This window comes from Mobula hypostoma, chromosome 1 (assembly GCF_963921235.1).
Source record: "Mobula hypostoma chromosome 1, sMobHyp1.1, whole genome shotgun sequence".
Classification (NCBI taxonomy): domain Eukaryota; kingdom Metazoa; phylum Chordata; class Chondrichthyes; order Myliobatiformes; family Myliobatidae; genus Mobula; species Mobula hypostoma.
In genome coordinates this window covers 252,086,432-252,107,154 of record NC_086097.1, presented here as the reverse complement: position 1 = coordinate 252,107,154, position 20,723 = coordinate 252,086,432, and the positions used below count along the sequence as shown (strand labels likewise).

Here is a 20,723-nt window from a genome sequence, read left to right as displayed (position 1 = left end):
AATTGTTATTTGCATTATTTTATTATGAAATTTAACAAATTACACAAGCAGTGTTATCCGGCAAATGCTTCAACTAAATACTGTAAGTGTCTCAGGCACCTGCTTCAAAAGTTTGCATCAATTAACAGTCAAAAGTAAAGTTTTGCCATGGCTTGTAGGAACTTCTTTTTTCTCTTCTGTGCTGCTAACTGCAGCACCTCCTCGGGATTGCTGGAGTTGAGCTCTGCTTGTCCAATGGCTTTAATCTAGAAAATATTTAAACTACTATCAAAATGGGTCATAAATTATGCACAAGCTATATGAACTTGGATCATTTCCACAAGGAAATGAGTCTTTTGGCATAGCCAGAGGTGGTAGTGGGGATAATCTACCATTACCTATTAAATGCTCCCAATGATGTGCACCTCAAATAGCCGCTGCCAACCAAGTCCAGACCCTGGCCTTCATGTGTGGCTTTGCTACTAAGCCCAGTGGAATAGTTTCTACTGACAGGAGAATGGGCAAAGGTGGGTTACGGGCCCCTTAAAATCAGTCGTTTTGGCCAGATGGGGCTCATTAGTTGTGGTCGCCAGCTCATCTAGGACAAGGAAAACATTGCAAACCTCTGCTGTCTTGTGGCTATACCCACTTGTGGGGGAGGCTTCAGGAGTAAACCTTGGGGGGAGGGGGGAGAGGTCAAGCTGGAGACCCAAAGGCAGTCTTGCAGAGAGTTCAATGCTGTCCAGTAATTCTTCCAATGCCATTGGTGTCAAACTACTGGTCTCTGTTGTTCCTTTGCATGAAGAGCGGTAGTTTGCTACACGGGCAACAGCTGGCTTTCCGTATCATTGCCCTGGCTTGTGTATCATGTAGACAGCTGGGACACAACATCCATGGGTGACGATTACCAACCGAGGGTTTCAGGTTTCACTGCTGTCTGTAAGGAGTTTGTACGTGCTCCCTGTGACCATGTGGGTTTCCTCTCACATTTTCAAAGACATATGGTTAGCAATAGTGAGTTAAGGGCATGCAATGTTAGCAATGGTGATAACTTGCAGGCTGTCCCCAGTGTATCCTTGCTGATTGATGCAAATGATGCATTTTGCCACGTTTTGATATTTTATGTGAAGGTAGAGCAGTGGATGTGTATATAGATTTTGGTAAGATTCCTGCTGGTAGACTCATTCAGAAAGTCAGGAGGCATGGGATTCAAGGAAACCTGGCTCTGTGTGGATTCCGAATCGGCTTGCCAATAGAAGGCAGAGTGGCATGAGATGGAGTGTATTCTGCCTGGAGGTTTGTGACCAGTGCTATTTTGAAGGAATTTGTTCTGGGACCCCTGCTCTTTGTGGATTTTTTAAAATATATATAAATGCCTTGGATGAGTAAGTGGAATGGTGAGTTAGGTTTGCAGATGACACAATGGTTGGAGTTGTGGATGCTGTGGAGGGTTGGGGATTGCAACAGAACATTGACAGGATGCAGAGAAATGGCGGGAGTTCAACCCGGAAAAGTGAAATTCGCTTTGGCAGGTTGAATTTGAAGGCAGAATACAGAGTTAATGGCAGGATTCTTAGCAGTGTGAAGAAACAGAGGGATCTTCAGGTCAATGTCCATAGATCCCTCAAAGTTGCTGGGCATGGTGAGGTGGATGTTTGGGAGAACTGAATTTGAGCTGTGAGATAATGTTGCAGTTCTATAAAACCCTGGTTAGACCACACTTGTAATACTGTGTTCAGTTCCAGTCACCTTGTTACAGGAAGGATGTGGAAGCTTTAGAGAGGGCGCAGAGGAGATTTACCAGGTGCTGCCTGGATTAGAGAGCATGTTTTATTAAGGTAGGTTGAGTTAAGTTAGGGTTTTTGTCTTTGGAACAAAGGAGGATGGGAGGTGACTTGATAGAGGTGTACAAGATGCTAAGAGGCATAGATAGTGAACAGCCAGAGACATTTTCCCAGCATGGAAATGGCTAACGACAGCAGACACAATATTGGAAGAAAGTAGAGGGGGATGATAGAGGCCAGCTGTTCGGTTTTAGAGAGTGGTGTGTGTGTGGAACACCCTACCAGGTTGTGGGAGAGGCAAATACATTGGAGGCATTTGAGAAACAGATAAGCATGAGAGAAAAATGAATTAAAATCAGGTTTAAGATCACTGCCTGTGTTGTGAAATTTGGTGTTTTGGGGTAGTGGAACATTGTAATTTATTTTTAATGTATTGCAATAAGATATACATCTTACAGTGTATATATAAATTTTAAATTAGTGCAGAAAGAGGGGAAAAATAGTGAGGTAGTGTTCATGGGCTCAATGTCCATTCGGAAATAAGAAATATAAGAAATGGAGATGAGTCCGTGACCAGATCAGCCCTGATCTTACTGAATGGTGTAGCAGGCTCGATGGGCCAGATGGCCTTCTACCTCCTATTTCTCATGCTTTTATGATCTTACAGCAGGATAAAAGGTTGGCACAACAGGGTAGTAGTGTGTTATGGTGTTCCATGTTTAACATATCTGTGCCAAATGTCCTGTCGTCCCATTTCCCCTAGCTCGTTCCTATCCATGTACTTACACTGCTGGTGGTAGTGGAGTAAAGCTCCCACTATGCTCCTATCTCAGAGTCTTTCACACCAAGTCCAGCTCCTGGCCTTCATGTGTGGTTTAGCTACTAAGCCCAGCTGAACCATTTCTACTGACAGAAGGGGTAAAGGCAGGTTACTGGTTCAACGCTGACTGGCAACTCCTGCGATGCTGCTGGTGCCAAACTCTCTGCCGTTCCTTTGGATTCATCAGCTGTGTGGAGAAGCGGGGGCCTGCTAAATGGGCAACAGCTTGCTCCATGTCGTACTGTCCAGGCTTGCTTATGTAGACAGTTAGGACACAATATTTACGGTCAAACCTGACCAATGGAGGGCTTCAACTATGTCTTGATTACTTGTAAAAATAACTAGCGACCAGCAACTTCCCTTTCTCCATGAATATACATAAAAATGATTCAGCACAAGGCAATGGCCATTCAGAATGCACCAATTCCAGAACAATCTAGCTCAGTAATTAGAAAATTGTTATTTGTGACATCCATACATACAAACCAGCAAGCTACAAAGTGATATCTCCACACACGTGCATGAAATGTAATCCAAAGCACCAGAATTCGTAGACTTACCGCTATTTGCCGTTTGTCTGTTTCCCCTCTTTTGTGATGGATGTCTGCAAAATCTGTCAAGAAAAATTTCTATTTGAGAGTGGCGTTTCATTTGCAGTTTTTGTGGACTTTTTTGGATCTGTCCTGGATCCAGTACGTGAGTGCAATTAGGGAAAAAGCAAAGCAGTGCCTCTGCTTCTTCAGAAGTTTGTGAAGATTCATCACGACATCTAAAACTTTAACAAAGTTCTATAGATGTGTGGTGCAGAGTATATTGACTGGCTGCATCACAGACTAGTATGAAAACACCGATGGCCTTGAATAAAAAAGCCTACAAAAGATAATGGAAAGGGCCCAGCACATCGCAGGTAAACCCCTCCCCATCACTGAGCACATCTACATGAAGCGTTGCAAGGAAACAGCATCCATCATCAGGGACCCCACCACCCAGGCCATGCTCTCGTCTCGCTGCTGCCATCAGGAAGGTGGTACAGGAGCCTCAGGACCCACATCACCAGGTTCAGGAACAGTTTCTATCCCTCAACCATCAGGCTCTTGAACCAAAGGGGATAATATCACCCACCCCATCACTATGGACTCAGTTTTGAGGACTCTGTCTTGTGTTCTCAGTATTTGGTGCTCATTTATAATTTTTTTCTTCTTTGTATTTACTGTGAATGCCCACAAGAAAATTAATTTCAGGGTGGTATACGATAGTAAATTTACTTTAAAATTTAAACAGGTAAATGAAAGCTAACTCAAGGGTTCTCACAGCATACTGTACATCTATTGCGTTATGAAGGTGACCCGTCGCATTCTATGGTCAAAACAAGCAACACCAAAAACGACACCGTTATATTTTTAAAATTAAGTGATTATAATACTATTTAGATGAGAGGAGGCATAAACCTCGACCAGTCCCAATTTAATTTCAGAGTACAGTACTTAGAAGTTCAAAATGCCATGAACCATAATCTCTCAAAAAAAGTGCACCAGCAGCTTCTAATTGAGAGAAGACAGTAATTAGTGTGAAAGGGGGTTGAGTTCCACACCGGGGATTCAGAATGTGACACTATACGTTCAGTGGTACACTGTTTCTACCCCTGCTAAGTAGTGCAATCGCTGTTACTGTGTAGCAGTACCACAACATTCACGGGCACTGCTCAATACATTAAAACAAAACACCCTGCTACATGTGTAGATTATTACACATTGCATGTCTTATTCAAGTACAACATTCCAAAAAAAAACCCTTATAGTAACATCTGCACCTGAAAGGATATTTCAGACCCACTGAACACACGTGTGCACACAGACAGCTTAAACACACTTAAAACTTTATTCCACTAATATTTACACACAACTATTTATCATTAGTCACCTAAACATTTAATTCCACTAATATTTGTGGCAGTATGGTAGTGTAGCGATCAGTTTAACACTGTTACAGCGCAGCTACCCGTGTTCAATTCCTGCTGCAGTCTGCAGAGTTTGTACGCTCTCCGTGACCTCTGGGTGCTTCGCGTTCCATGTTAGTCGGGGAACTGGTCACGTGGGTGTAAACACAAAATAATCTGCAGATGCTGGGGTCAAAGCAACACTCACAACACACTGGAGGAACTCAGCAGGTCGGGCCGCATCAGTGGAAACGATCGGTCGACGTTTCGGGCCGGAACCCTTCGTCAGGACTGTAGGGGGAAGGGGCAGAGGCCCTATAAAGAAGGTGGGGGGAGGGTGGGAAGGAGAAGGCTGGTAGGTTCCAGGTGAAAAACCAGTAAGGGGAAAGATAAAGGGGCGGGGGGAGGGGAAGCAGGGAGGTGATAGGCAGGAAAGGTGAAGAAAGAATAGGGGAAAACACAATGGGTAATAGAAGGAGGCGGGACCATGAGGGAGGTGATAGGCAGCTGGGGGAGGGGGCAGAGTGTCATAGGGATGGGGGAAGGGAGGGGGAAGGAATTACCGGAAGTTGGAGAATTCTATGTTCATACCTCTTGGTTCCGCCTCCTTCTACTTTGGTATGAACATAGAATTCTCCAACTTCCGGTAATTCCCTTCCCCTATCCCTAAGTCACTCTGCCTCCTCCCCCAGCTGCCTATCACCTTCCTCATGGTTCCACCTCCTTCTACTACCCATTGTGTTTTCCCCTATTCTTTCTTCACCTTTCCTGCCTATCACCTCCCTGCTTCCCCTTCCCCACCCCTTTATCTTTCCCCTTACTGGTTTTTCACCTGGAACCTACCAGCCTTCTCCTTCCCACCCTCCCCCCACCTTCTTTATAGGGCCTCTGCCCCTTCCCCCTACAGTCCTGACGAAGAGTTCCGGCCCGAAACGTCGACCGATCGTTTCCACTGATGTGGCCCGACCTGCTGAGTTCCTCCAGCGTATTGTGAGGGTCACATGGGTGTAACGGGCGGCGTGAGCTGGTTGGGCCGGAAGGGCCTATTATTGTGCTGTAACTCGAAATAAAACCAAAAATAAATTTAAATACACACAGCTATTTATCCTAATTCACTTAAAAATTTTATTCCGTTAATACTTCCACACATACATGCATGTACATGCATGAACACATATGTAGACACTCATTATATATCCCAAAACAGTTTTGCATCCTATCAATGTCCCACTGTAACCTCTGCTTTGGAAAACCAGAACTGGCTTGCCCACAGAAGGCAAAGAGTGGTTGTTGATGGGTCATTTTTGGCATGTAGGTCGGTCACCAGTGGTGTGCCTCAGGGATCTGTTCTGGGACCCCTGCTCAGAGGCTTTTCCCCAGGGCTGAAATGGCTAGCACGAGAGGGCACAGTTTTAAGGTGCTTGGAAGTAGGTACAGAGGAGATGTCAGGGGTAAGTTTTTTTTTACGTAGAGTGGTGAGTGTGTGGAATGGGCTGCTGGTGATGGTGGAGGAGGTGGATATGATAGGGTCTTTCAAGAAACTCCTGGATAGGTACATGGAGCTTAGAAAAATAGAGGGCTATGGGTAACCCTAGGTAATTTCTAAGGTAAGGACATGTTCAGCACGAAGGGCCTGTATTATGTTGTAGGTTTTCTATGTTTCTAATATTTACAAGTGAAATTATTTATACTTGTCTAAATATTTTTTTCCTGCCAAGCTAGGCAAAGGAAGTACAAGTTACTGATTTTGTGACGTGTTTAACAGCCAAATGAGCATTAGTCTGGAATTACCAACTTTCTGATAAACAGTTCATAACAATATGCTATTAATGTTCCTCAGGGAACAATCCATCTTCAACATAGCTAAACATGAATCTGTTGCATTCAGTGCCAGATGATTGTGGAGGCAACGTCATTGGGTATATTTAAAGCAGAGGTTGATAGGTTCTTGATTAGTCATGGTGTCAAAGGTTACGGGGTGGGGGAAGGCAGAAGAATGAAGTTGAGAGGGATAATAAATCAGCCATGATGGAATGGCAGAGCAGACTTGATGGGCTGAATGGCCTAATTCTGCTCCTATGTCTTATGGTCTTATTAAAGTATTTTGGAGGTTTCTGAAAAATAAAATCACTTGAAATTATAAAGACAAGGGATTCTGCAGACGCTGGAAATCCAGAGCAACACACAAAATGCTACAGGAACTCAGCAGGCCAGGCAGCACCTATGGAGAGGAAGAAGCCAGATAAAGTGGTGGGGGAGGGGATGGAGCACAAGTGGGCCGGGTGAGGGGGAAGGTGGGTGGGTCGGGAAAGAGGGTGAGTGAGAAGCTGGGAGGTGACAGGTGGAAAAGGTAAAGGGATGAAGAAGGAATCTGATCAGAAAGAACAGTGGACTATGGGAGGAAGGGAAACACAGGAGGGGCACCCTAAGGAGGAGAAGAGAGGAGAAGAGAAGGGGAAAGGAATCACTGGAAGTTAGAGAAATCAGTGTTTAAGCCATCAGGCTGGAGGACAGCATCATGGAATATGAGAGTAGCCTCATTGTGAACACAAAGGAGGCCATGGACAGACATGTTGGAATAGGAATGGGAATTAGAATAAAAATGGGTGGATTCTGCGAAATCTCACCTTCTGTGGCAGACAGAGCAAAGGTACTCGATGAAGCATTCCCTTAATCTGTGTCGGGTCTCACCGATCTAGAGTAGACCACCCTGGATATAGCAGATGACCCCTACAGACTCATAGATGAAATGTTGCTTTACCTGTTTGGACTCTTGAAGGACCCTGAATGGTTGTGAGGGAGGGGGTACAGCACGCGTCTACTTGCAGAGACAAGTGCCAGGAGGGAGATCGATGGGGAGGAAGACCATAAGACAAAGGAGCAGAAGTAGGCCATTCAGCCCATCGAGTCTGCTCCACCATTTTATCATGAGCTGATCCATTCTCCCATTTAGTCCCACTCCCCCGCCTTCTCACCATAAACTTTGATGCCCTGGCTACTCAGATACCTATCAATCTCTGCCATAAATACACCCAATGACTTGGCCTCCACCGCTGCCCATGGCAACAAATTCCACAGATTCACCACCTTATGATTAAAAAAATTTCTTCGCATTTCTGTTCTGAATGGGCGCCCTTCAATCCTTAAGTCATGCCCTCTCATACTAGACTCCCCCATCATGGGAAACAACTTTGCCACATCCACTCTGTCCATGCCTTTCAACATTCGAAATGTTTCTATGAGGTCTCCCTTCATTCTTCTAATCTCCAAGGAATACAGTCCAAGAGCAGACAAACGTTCCTCATATGTTAACCCTCTCATTCCCGGAATCATTCTAGTGAATCTTCTCTGTACCCTCTCCAACGTCAGCACATCCTTTCTTAAATAAGGAGACCAAAACTGCCCACAGTACTCCAAGTGAGGTCTCACCAGCGCCTTATAGAGCCTCAACATCACATCCCTGCTCCTATACTCTATTCCTCTAGAAATGAATGCCAACATTGCATTCGCCTTCTTCACTACTGACTCAACCTGGAGGTTAACTTTAAGGGTATCCTGTATGAGGACTCCCAAGTCCCGTTGCATCTCAGAACTTTGAATTCTTTCCCCATTTAAATAATAGTCTGTCTATTTATTTTTTCTGCCAAAGTGCATAACCATACACTTTCCAACATTGTACTTCATTTGCCACTTCTCTGCCCATTCTTCCAATCTATCCAAGTCTCTCTGCAGACTCTCCGTTTTCTCAGCACTACCGGCCCCTCCACCTATCTTCGTATCGTCAGCAAACTTAGCCACAAAGCCATCTATTCCATAATCTAAATCGTTGATGCACAATGTAAAAAGAAGCGGTCCCAACACGGACCCCTGTGGAACACCACTGGTAACCGGCAGCCAACCAGAATAGGATCCCTTTATTCCCACTCTCTGTTTCCTGCCAATCAGCCAACGCTCTATCCACGTATGTAACTTTCCCATAATTCCATGGGCTCTTATCTTGTTAAACAGTATCATGTGTGGCACCTTGTCAAAGGCCTTCTGAAAATCCAAATATACAACATCCACTGCATCTCCCTTGTCTAGCCTACTGGTAATTTCCTCAAAAAATTGTAATAGGTTTGTCAGGCAGGATTTTCCTTTAAGGAATCCATGCTGAGTTCTGCCTATCTTGTCATATGCCTCCAGGTACTCTGTAACCTCATCCTTGACAATTGACTCCAACAACTTCCCAACCACCGATGTCAAGCTAACAGGTCTATAATTTCCTTTTTGCTTCTTAAATAGCGGAGTGACATTTGCAATCTTCCAGTCTTCCGGAACCATGCCAGAATCTATCGACTTTTGAAAGATCATCGCTAATGCCTCCGCAATTTCCACAGCTACTTCCTTCAAAACACGAGGGTGCATTCCATCTGGTCCAGGAGATTTATCTACCTTTAGCCTATTCAGCTTCCTGAGTACTTTCTCTGTCGTAATTGTGACTGCGCACACTTCTCTTCCCTGCCACCCTTGAGTGTCCGGTATACTGCTGATGTCTTCCTCAGTGAAGACTGATGCAAAATACTCGTTCAGTTCCTCTGCCATCTCCTTATCTCCCATTACAATTTCTCCAGCATCATTTTCTATCGGTCCTATATCCACTCTCACCTGTCTTTTACTCTTTATATACTTGAAAAAGCTTTTAGTATCCTCTTTGATATTATTTGCTAGCTTCCTTTCATAGTTCATCTTTTCTCTCTTAATGACCTTCTTGGTTTCCTTTTGTAAGGTTTTAAAAACTTCCCAATCCTCTGTCTTCCCACTAATTTTTGCTTCCTTGTATGCCCTCTCCTTTGCTTTAACTTTGGCTTTGGCTTCTCTTGTCAACCACGGTTGCATCCTTTTTCCACTCAAAAATTTCTTCTTTTTTGGAATATACCTGTCTTGCACATTCTTCATTTTTTGCATAAACTCCAGTCACTGCTGCTCTGCTGTCTTTCCCGCCAGTGTCCCTTTCCAGTCAACTTCTCATGCCACTGTAATTTCCTTTACTCCACTGAAACACTGAAACATCAGATTTCGGTTTCTCTTTTCCTAATTTCACAGTGAACTCAATCATGTTATGATCACTGCCTCCTAAGGGTTCCTTCACCTCAGTCTCTCTAATCACCTCCGGTTCATTACACAATACCCAATCTAGTACAGCCGATCCCCTAGTGGGCTCAACAACAAGCTGTTCTGAAAAGCCATCTCACAGACATTCTACAAATTCTCTCTCTTGAGATCCAGTGCTGACCTGATTTTCCCAATCTACTCGCATGTTAAAATCTCCCACAATTATCATAACACTGCCCTTCTGACAAGCCTTTTCTATTTCCAGTTGTAATTTGTAGTCCACATCCCTGCAGCTGTTTGGAGGCCTATAAATAACTGCCATCAGGGTCCTTTTACCCCTGCGATTTCTTAGCTCAACCCATAAAGATTCTGCACCTTCTGATCCTATATCACCTCTTTCTAATGATTTAATATCATTTCTTACCAATAAAGCCACGCCTCCCCCTCTGCCTACCTTCCCATCCTTCCGATACACCGTGTATCCTTGGACGTTCAGCTCCCAGAGACATGCATCCTTTAGCCAGGTCTCAGTGATGGGCACAATATCATACCTGCCAATCCGTAGCTGTACAACAAGATCATCCACCTTATTCCTTATGCTGCGTGCATTTAAGTACAACACCTTAAAGAGTGGACAAAGGAGCCACAGAGAGGGCGATCTGCACTGAAAGGGGCTTGGAACAGGCAACATCGTACTCACTAAAATAGTTGCTAAATGTGTGCTTGAAGATCATAAAATATCAACTGCTAGCACGCAGCACAGAAACAGCTTCTTTGATCCATCTAGGCCATACCGAACTAATAATCTACCTAGTCCCGTCAACCTGAAACACGACCATAGCTCTCCATACCCCTCCCATGCATGTACCTATCCAAATGTCTCTTAGATGTTGCAATCAAACCCCCATCCACGACTTGCACCGGCAGCAAGTAACACACTCTCACCACCCTCAGCAAAGAGTTCCCTTCATGTTCCACTTACGCATTTCATCTTTCACCCTTACCCCATGAACTGTAGTTGTAGTCTCACGCAACCTCAGTGGAAAAGGCCTGTTTACATTTAGCCCATCTATACCCCACATCATTTTGTACACCATAGAAACCATAGAAAAGCTACAGCACAGAAACAGGCCTTTTGGCCCTTCTTGGTTGTGCCGAACCATTTTCTGCCTAGTCCCACTGACCTGCACACGGACCATATCCCTCCATACACCTCCCATCCATGTATCTGTCCAATTTATTCTTAAATGTTAAAAAAGAACCCGCATTTACCACCTCGTCTGGCAGCTCATTCCATACTCCCACCACTCTCTGTGTGAAGAAGCCCCCTCTAATGTTCCCTTTAAACTTTTCCCCCTTCACCCTTAACCCATGTCCTCTGGTTTTTTTCTCCCCTTGCCTCAGTGGAAAAAGCCTGCTTGCATTCACTCTATCTATACCCATCATAATTTTATATACCTCTATCAAATCTCCCCTCATTCTTCTACGCTCCAGGGAATAAAGTCCTAACCTATTCAACTTTTCTCTGTAACTGAGTTTCTCAAGTCTCGGCAACATCCTTGTAAACCTTCTCTGCACTCTTTCAACCTTATTTATATCCTTCCTGTAATTTGGTGACCAAAACTGAACACAGTACTCCAGATTCGGCCTCACCAATGCCTTATACAACCTCATCATAACATTCCAGCTCTTATACTCAATACTTTGATTAATAAAGGCCAATGTACCAAAAGCTCTCTTTACGACCCTATCTACCTGTGACGCCACTTTTAAGGAATTTTGTATCTGTATTCCCAGATCCCTCTGTTCTACTGCACTCCTCAGTGCCTTACCATTAACCCTGTATGTTCTACCTTGGTTTATCCTTCCAACGTGCAATACCTCACACTTGTCTGTATTAAACTCCATCTGCCATTTTTCAGCCCATTTTTCCAGCTGGTCCAAGTCCCACTGCAGGCTCTGAAAACCTTCCTCACTGTCTACTACACCTCCAATCTTCGTATCATCAGCAAATTTGCTGATCCAATTTACCACATTATCATCCAGATCATTGATATAGATGACAAATAACAATGGACCCAGCACTGATCCCTGTGGCACACCACTAGTCACAGGCCTCCACTCGGAGAAGCAATTCTCTACCACCACTCTCTGGCTTCTTCCATCGAGCCAATGTCTAATCCAATTTACCACCTCTCCATGTATACCTAGCGACTGAATTTTCCTAACTAACCTCCCATGCGGGACCTTGTCAAAGTCCTTACTGAAGTCCATTTAGACAATATCCACTGCCTTCCCTTCATCCACTTTCCTGGTATGGCCCTTGTGGCTACGGGGGTCAGGGGGTATGGAGGGAAGGCTGGGGCGGGGTTCTGAGTTGGATGATCAGCCATGATCATAATAAATGGTGGTGCAGGCTCGAAGGGCCGAATGGCCTACTCCTGCACCTATTTTCTATGTTTAGAAACATAGAAACATAGAAAATAGGTGCAGGAGTAGGCCATTCGGCCCTTCGAGCGTGCACCGCCATTTATTATGATCATGGCTGATCATCCAACTCAGAACCCAGCCTTCCCTCCATACCCCCTGACCCCTGTAGCCACAAGGGCCATATCTAACTTCCTTTTAAACATAGCTAATGAACTGGCCTCAACAGTTTGCTGTGGCAGAGAATTCCACAGATTCACCACTCTCTGTGTGAAGAAGTTTTTCCTAACCTCGGTCCTAAAAGGCTTCCCCTCTATCCTCAAACTGTGACCCCTCGTTCTAGACCTCCCCAACATCGGGAACAATCTTCCCGCATCTAGCCTGTCCAATCCTTTTAGGATCTTATACGTTTCAATCAGATCCCCCCTCAATCTTCTAAATTCCAACGAGTACAAGCCCAGTTCATCCAGTCTTTCTTCATATGAAAGTCCTGCCATCCCAGGAATCAATCTGGTGAACCTTCTTTGTACTCCCTCTATGGCAAAGATGTCTTTCCTCAGATTAGGGGACCAAAACTGCACACAATACTCCAGGTGTGGTCTCACCAAGGCCTTGTACAACTGCAGTAGTACCTCCCTGCTCCTGTACTCGAATCCTCTCGCTATAAATGCCAGCATACCGTTCGCCTTTTTCACCGCCTGCTGTACCTGCATGCCCACTTTCAATGACTGGTGTATAATGACACCCAGGTCTCGTTGCACCTCCCCTTTTCCTAATCGGCCACCATTCAGAAAATAATCTGTTTTCCTATTTTTGCCACCAAAGTGGATAACTTCACATTTATCCACATTAAATTGCATAGAAACATAGAAACATAGAAAATAGGTGCAGGAGTAGGCCATTCGGCCCTTCGAGCCTGCACCGCCATTTATTATGATCATGGCTGATCATCCAACTCAGAACCCAGCCTTCCCTCCATACCCCCTGACCCCTGTAGCCACAAGGGCCATATCTAACTTCCTTTTAAACATAGCTAATGAACTGGCCTCAACAGTTTGCTGTGGCAGAGAATTCCACAGATTCACCACTCTCTGTGTGAAGAAGTTTTTCCTAACCTCGGTCCTAAAAGGCTTCCCCTCTATCCTCAAACTGTGATCCCTCGTTCTAGACCTCCCCAACATCGGGAACAATCTTCCTGCATCTAGCCTGTCCAATCCCTTTAGGATCTTATACGTTTCAATCAGATCCCCCCTCAATCTTCTAAATTCCAACGAGTACAAGCCCAGTTCATCCAGTCTTTCTTCATATGAAAGACCTGCCATCCCAGGAATCAATCTGGTGAACCTTCTTTGTACTCCCTCTATGGCAAAGATGTCTTTCCTCAGATTAGGGGACCAAAACTGCACACAATACTCCAGGTGTGGTCTCACCAAGGCCTTGTACAACTGCAGTAGTACCTCCCTGCTCCTGTACTCGAATCCTCTCGCTATAAATGCCAGCATACCGTTCGCCTTTTTCACCGCCTGCTGTACCTGCATGCCCACTTTCAATGACTGGTGTATAATGACACCCAGGTCTCGTTGCACCTCCCCTTTTCCTAATCGGCCACCATTCAGATAATAATCTGTTTTCCTATTTTTGCCACCAAAGTGGATAACTTCACATTTATCCACATTAAATTGCATCTGCCATGAGTTTGCCCACTCACCCAACCTATCCAAGTCACCCTGCATCCTCTTAGCATCCTCCTCACTGCTAACACTGCCACCCAGCTTCGTGTCATCCGCAAACTTGGAGATGCTGCATTTAATTCCCTCATCCAAGTCATTAATATATATTGTAAACAACTGGGGTCCCAGCACTGAGCCTTGCGGTACCCCACTAGTCACCGCCTGCCATTCTGAAAAGGTCCCGTTTATTCCCACTCTTTGCTTCCTGTCTGCTAACCAATTCTCCACCCACACCAATACCTTACCCCCAATACCGTGTGCTTTAAGTTTGCACACTAATCTCCTATGTGGGACCTTGTCAAAAGCCTTTTGAAAATCCAAATATACCACATCCACTGGTTCTCCCCTATCCACTCTACTAGTTACATCCTCAAAAAATTCTATGAGATTCGTCAGACATGATTTTCCTTTCACAAATCCATGCTGACTTTGTCCGATCATTTCACCGCTTTCCAAATGTGCTGTTATCACATCCTTGATAACTGACTCCAGCAGTTTCCCCACCACCGACGTTAGGCTAACCGGCCTATAATTCCCCGGTTTCTCTCTCCCTCCTTTTTTAAAAAGTGGGGTTACATTAGCCACCTTCCAATCCTCAGGAACTAGTCCAGAATCTAACGAGTTTTGAAAAATTATCACTAATGCATCCACTATTTCTTGGGCCACTTCCTTAAGCACTCTGGGATGCAGACCATCTGGCCCTGGGGATTTATCTGCCTTCAATCCCTTCAATTTACCCAACACCACTTCCCTACTAACATGTATTTCGCTCAGTTCCTCCATCTCACTGGACCCTCTGTCCCTTACTATTTCTGGAAGATTATTTATGTCCTCCTTAGTGAAGACAGAACCAAAGTAATTATTCAATTGGTCTGCCATGTCCTTGCTCCCCATAATCAATTCACCTGTTTCTGTTTGCAGGGGACCTACATTTGTCTTTATCAGTCTTTTCCTTTTTACATATCTATAAATGCTTTTACAGTTTCTATGTAACTTCCTCAAAAAACTCCAAGGGATTGGTCAAACATGACCTAGCACGCACAAAGCCATGTTGGCTCTCCCTAATAAGTCCCTGTCTATCCAAATGCTTGTAGATTCTGTCTCTTAGTACTCCCTCCAATAACTTACCTACTACCGACGTTAAATTTACCGGACTATAATTTCCCGGATTACTTTTTGATCCTTTTTTAAATAACGGAACAACATGAGCCACTCTCCAATCCTCCGGCACCTCACCTGTAGACAGCGACATTTTAAATATTTCTGCCAGGGCCCCTGTAATTTCAACACTAGTCTCCTTCAAGGTCCGAGGGAACACTCTGTCAGGTCCCGGGGATTTATCCACTTTAATTTTCCTCAAGACAGCAAGCACCTCCTCCTTTTCAATCTGTACAGTTTCCATGATCTCACTACTTGTTTCCTTTAATTCCATAGACTTCATACCAGTTTCCTTAGTAAATACAGATGCAAAAAACCTATTTAAGATCTCCCCCATTTCCTTTGGTTCCGCACATAGCCGACCACTCTGATCTTCAAGAGGACCAATTTTGTCTCTTACAATCCTTTTGCTCTTAATACACCTCATCAAATCTCCCCTCATTTTCCTATGCTCCAGCGATTCAATTCCCAACCTGTTCAACCCTTCCCTATAGTTCATGTCCTTAAGTGCAGACAACAGCATTCAGTTCCTGATTGTTGTAATATTTTAAAAATACCGATCAAGAAATACCATCAACTTTTATGCAAATTCTGTAGACATTTTGTCTTAACGTAGAACATAAACCAGAGCGATTATTGTACACATGACCTGAAATTAAATAAAGACACACTGTCTTACTACCATAAGACCATAAAACATTTGGCCCATGGAGTCCGCTCCACCATTCCATCCTGGTTGATTTATTACCTCTCTCAACTCCATTCTCCTGCCTTCTTGCCATAACCTTTGACACCCTAACCTATCTATGAACCTGCACTTTAAATATACCCAATGACTTAGCCTCAACAGCCATTTATGACAATTAATTCCACAGTTTCACCACCCACTGGCTGAAGAAATTGCTCCTCATCTGTTCTAAAGGGACATCCTTCCAATCAGAGGCTGTGTCCTCTGGTCCTGGGGTGGACAAGCAACGTAACATTCATGAGCAGGTGGTGGTGAAGGCTGTTCCACGAAATGATAAAATACACAAAACAATTTCATTGGCACAGATAGAGAAAAGGATACGTGTCAAGTATTCTAAGATGGTGATATCCCAGATGTAATCATAATAGGAATCCATTGCATCATGACTGAAATTATAAATGGAAAAGTTAGGAAATTTACATGGTCCAATGACATTCTGGATATCTGTCAGAAACTTCCACGTTCTTCAAAGGAAAGCACCTTCTACATTCTGGTCAGTATGCTCCAATATGAAACAAAAAATTAGCAATTCACAAAATCAAAACTCACAGCTTCTAGAAGTCTGAATTAAAACAGAAAACCAATTGGGCGGTAGTAGTAGAAAGAAACAAATAACATTTCAGACTGAACACTTCATCTTCGTCTATAACTCAGACTGCAATCTTCATCACACACACAGAGACGCATTTAACAATTACTCTCACAGACACACACACACACAAACACAGACACACTCAGTCACACCACACACACAAGACGTGTGCACACAGACATACACAAAGAAACACACACGTGTACACAGACACACACAAAGACACAAGCATACAGACTTGCACACACATAGGCATGCACACAGACACACACAGGCAGAGACAAACATGTGCACACACAGACACCACAGGCACACAAGCATACAGACTCGCACACAAACACATAGGCATGCACAGACACACAGCCATATACACGCACACAGATGCAACACACACACACACACATGGATGCGCAAACACGTGCACACAGATAACATAGAAACATAGAAAATAGGTGCAGGAGTAGGCCATTCGGCCCTTCGAGCCCGCACCGCCATTCAGTATGATCATGGCTGATCATCCAACTCAGAACCCTGAACTTGCCTTCCCTCCATACCCCCTGATCCCTTTAGCCACAAGGGCCATATCTAACTCCCTCTTAAATATAGCCAATGAACTGGCCTCAACTGTTTCCTGTGGCAGAGAATTCCACAGATTCGCCACTCTGTGTGAAGAAGTTTTTCCTCATCTCTGTCCCAAAACGCTTCCACCTTTACCTTTAAACTGTGACCCCTCGTTCTGGACTTCCCCAACATCAGAAACAATCTTCCTGCATCTAGCCTGCCCAATCTCTTCAGAATTTTATATGTTTCAATAAGATCCCCCCTCAATCTTCTAAATTCCAGCGAGTATAAGCCTAGTCAATTCAGTCTTTCATCATACGAAAGTCCTGCCATCCCAGGAATCAATCTGGTGAACCTTCTTTGTACTCCCTCTATGGCAAGGATGTCTTTCCTCAGATTAGGGGACCAAAACTGCACACAATACTCCAGGTGTGGTCTCACCACGGCCTTGTACAACTGTAGTAGAACCTCCCTGTTCCTGTACTCAAATCCTCTTGCTATGAATGCCAGCATACCATTTGCCTTTTTCACCGCCTGCTGTACCTGCATGCCCACTTTCAATGACTAGTGTACAATGACACCCAGGTCTCACTGCACCTCCCCTTTTCCTAATCGGCCACCATTCAGATAATAATCTGTTTTCCTGTTCTTGCCACCAAAGTGGATAACTTTACATTCATCCACATTAAATTGCATCTGCCATGAATTTGCCCACTCACCTAACCTATCCATGTCTCCCTGCCTCCTCTTAGCATCCTCCTCACAGCTAACACTGCCGCCCAGCTTCGTGTCATCCGCAAACTTGGAGATGCTGCATTTAATTCCCTCGTATAAGTCATTAATATATATTGTAAACAACTGGGGTCCCAGCACTGAGCCTTGCGGTACCCCACTAGACACTGCCTGCCATTCTGAAAAGGTCCCCTTTATTTCCACTCTCTGCTTCCTGTCTTCCAACCAATTCTCTATCCACATCAATACCATAAGACCATAGACCATAAGACAAAGTAGCAGAAGTAGGCCATTCGGCCCATCGAGTCTGCTCCGCCATTTTATCATGAGCTGATCATTTTCTCCTATTTAGTCCCACTCCCCTGCCTTCTCACCATAACTTTTGATGCCCTGGCTACTCAGATACCTATCAATCTCTGCCTTAATTACACCCATTGACTTGGCCTCCACTCCTGCCCGTGGCAACAAATTCCATAGATTTACCACTCTCTGAATAAAAAAATTTCTTCGCATTTCTGTTCTGAAAGGGCTCCCTTCAATCCTTAAGTCATGCCCTCTCGTACTAGACTCCCCCATCATGGGAAACAACTTTGCCACATCCACTCTGTCTATGCCTTTTAACATTCGAAATGTTTATATGAGGTCTCCCCTCATTCTTCTAAACTCCAAGGAATACAGTCCAAGAGCGGACAAACGTTCCTCATAGGAAAATAGGAAAACAGATTATTATCTGAATGGTGGCCGATTAGGAAAAGGGGAGGTGCAACAAGACCTGGGTGTCATTATACACCAGTCATTGAAAGTGGGCATGCAGGTACAGCAGGCGGTGAAAAAGGCGAATGGTATGCTGGCATTTATAGCGAGAGGATTCGAGTACAGGAGCAGGGAGGTACTACTGCAGTTGTACAAGGCCTTGGTGAGACCACACCTGGAGTATTGTGTGCAGTTTTGGTCCCCTAATCTGAGGAAAGACATCCTTGCCATAGAGGGAGTACAAAGAAGGTTCACCAGATTGATTCCTGGGATGGCAGGACTTTCATATGAAGAAAGACTGGATGAACTGGGCTTGTACTCGTTGGAATTTAGAAGATTGAGGGGGGATCTGATTGAAACGTATAAAATCCTAAAGGGATTGGACAGGCTAGATACAGGAAGATTGTTCCCGGTGTTGGGGAGGTCCAGAACGAGGGGTCACAGTTTGAGGATAGAGGGGAAGCCTTTTAGGACCGAGATTAGGAAAAACTTCTTCACACAGAGAATGGTGAATCTGTGGAATTCTCTGCCACAGGAAACAGTTGAGGCCAGTTCATTGGCTGTGTTTAAGAGGGAGTTAGATATGGCCCTTGCGGCTACGGGGTCAGGAGGTATGGAGGGAAGGCTGGGGCGGGGTTCTGAGTTGGATGATCAGCCATGATCATAATAAATGGCGGTGCAGGCTCGAAGGGCCGAATGGCCTACTCCTGCACCTATTTTCTGTGTTTCTATGTTAACCCTCTCATTCCCGGAATCATTCTAGTGAATCTTCTCTGTACCCTCTCCAACGTCAGCACATCTTACACAGTCAGCAAATAATACACGTCAGCACATCATACACAGTTGCAGATGCACATATGAACAAAGACACACACACACACACACACATTGCATCTATATTTCTTTTATTGGTCTTTTTCTTTACATCAGAAACCTAGCAAGTGAGCTAAACAATGTGTCTTTAACAACTCTGTGCTGTTTTTATTAGACAATAACTCATAGGAGCATAATTAAGCCATCTGGCCCATTGAGTCTTCTCTCCCATTCCATCACGGCGGATTTATTAACCCTCTCAACCCAATTCTCTTGCCTTCTCCCCGTAACCTCCAACTCCCTTACTACTTAAGAACCTAGCAACCTCCACTTCAAATATACCCAACGACTTGGCCTGCACAGCCGTTTGTGGCAATGAATTCCACAGATTCACCACGCTCTGGGTAAGGGATTTCCTCCTAATCTCTGATCTAAATGGGGTCCCTCTATTTTGAGACTGTGACTCTGGTCCTAGATGCCCCCACCAAAGGAAACACCCTCTCCACATTCACTCTATTGAGGCCGTTCAACATTGAACAGGTTCCACCCCCCCATTCTTGTAAATTCCAGTGAGTACACATTGAACAGGTTCCCCCCCCCATTCTTGTAAATTCCAGTGAGTACACATTGAACAGGTTCCCCCCCCCCATTCTTGTAAATTCCAGTGAGTACACATTGAACAGGTTCCCCCCCCCATTCTTGTAAATTCCAGTGAGTACACATTGAACAGGTTCCCCCCCCCCATTCTTGTAAATTCCAGTGAGTACACATTGAACAGGTTCCCCCCCCCCATTCTTGTAAATTCCAGTGAGTACACATTGAACAGGTTCCCCCCCCCCATTCTTGTAAATTCCAGTGAGTACACATTGAACAGGTTCCCCCCCCCATTCTTGTAAATTCCAGTGAGTACACATTGAACAGGTTCCCCCCCCATTCTTGTAAATTCCAGTGAGTACACATTGAACAGGTTCCCCCCCCCATTCTTGTAAATTCCAGTGAGTACACATTGAACAGGTTCCCCCCCCCATTCTTGTAAATTCCAGTGAGTACACATTGAACAGGTTCCCCCCCCATTCTTGTAAATTCCAGTGAGTACACATTGAACAGGTTCCCCCCCCATTCTTGTAAATTCCAGTGAGTACACATTGAACAGGTTCCCCCCCCATTCTTGTAAATTCCAGTGAGTACACATTGAACAGGTTCCCCCCCCATTCTTGTAAATTCCAGTGAGTACACATTGAACAGGTTCCCCCCCCATTCTTGTAAATTCCAGTGAGTACACATTGAACAGGTTCCCCCCCCCATTCTTGTAAATTCCAGTGAGTACACATTGAACAGGTTCCCCCCCCATTCTTGTAAATTCCAGTGAGTACACATTGAACAGGTTCCCCCCCCATTCTTGTAAATTCCAGTGAGTACACATTGAACAGGTTCCCCCCCCATTCTTGTAAATTCCAGTGAGTACACATTGAACAGGTTCCCCCCCCCATTCTTGTAAATTCCAGTGAGTACACATTGAACAGGTTCCCCCCCCCATTCTTGTAAATTCCAGTGAGTACACATTGAACAGGTTCCCCCCCCATTCTTGTAAATTCC

The 20,723-nt window shown here is 44.6% G+C and overlaps 1 protein-coding gene across 4 annotated transcripts in view; it reads right to left on the bottom strand.

Annotated features, from left to right (window-relative positions):
• Positions 1–13: 13 nt before the first annotated feature.
• ints8 (integrator complex subunit 8) overlaps positions 14–20,723 on the bottom strand; it is a 154,497-nt gene continuing 133,787 nt past the window's right edge. For 2 of the 4 annotated variants that reach the window (XM_063067219.1, XM_063067212.1), the window contains 3 exons: positions 15,998–16,062; positions 3,144–3,187; positions 14–245 (listed from right to left, as the gene is read on the bottom strand). In XM_063067219.1, the coding sequence (XP_062923289.1) occupies positions 129–245; positions 3,144–3,187; positions 15,998–16,062 (226 nt within the window). In that variant the 3' untranslated portion in view covers positions 14–128. Of the gene's footprint in view, positions 246–3,143; positions 3,197–15,997; positions 16,063–20,723 lie in introns of all 4 variants that reach the window. The other 2 variants (XM_063067235.1, XM_063067227.1) reach the window with 1 other exon arrangement.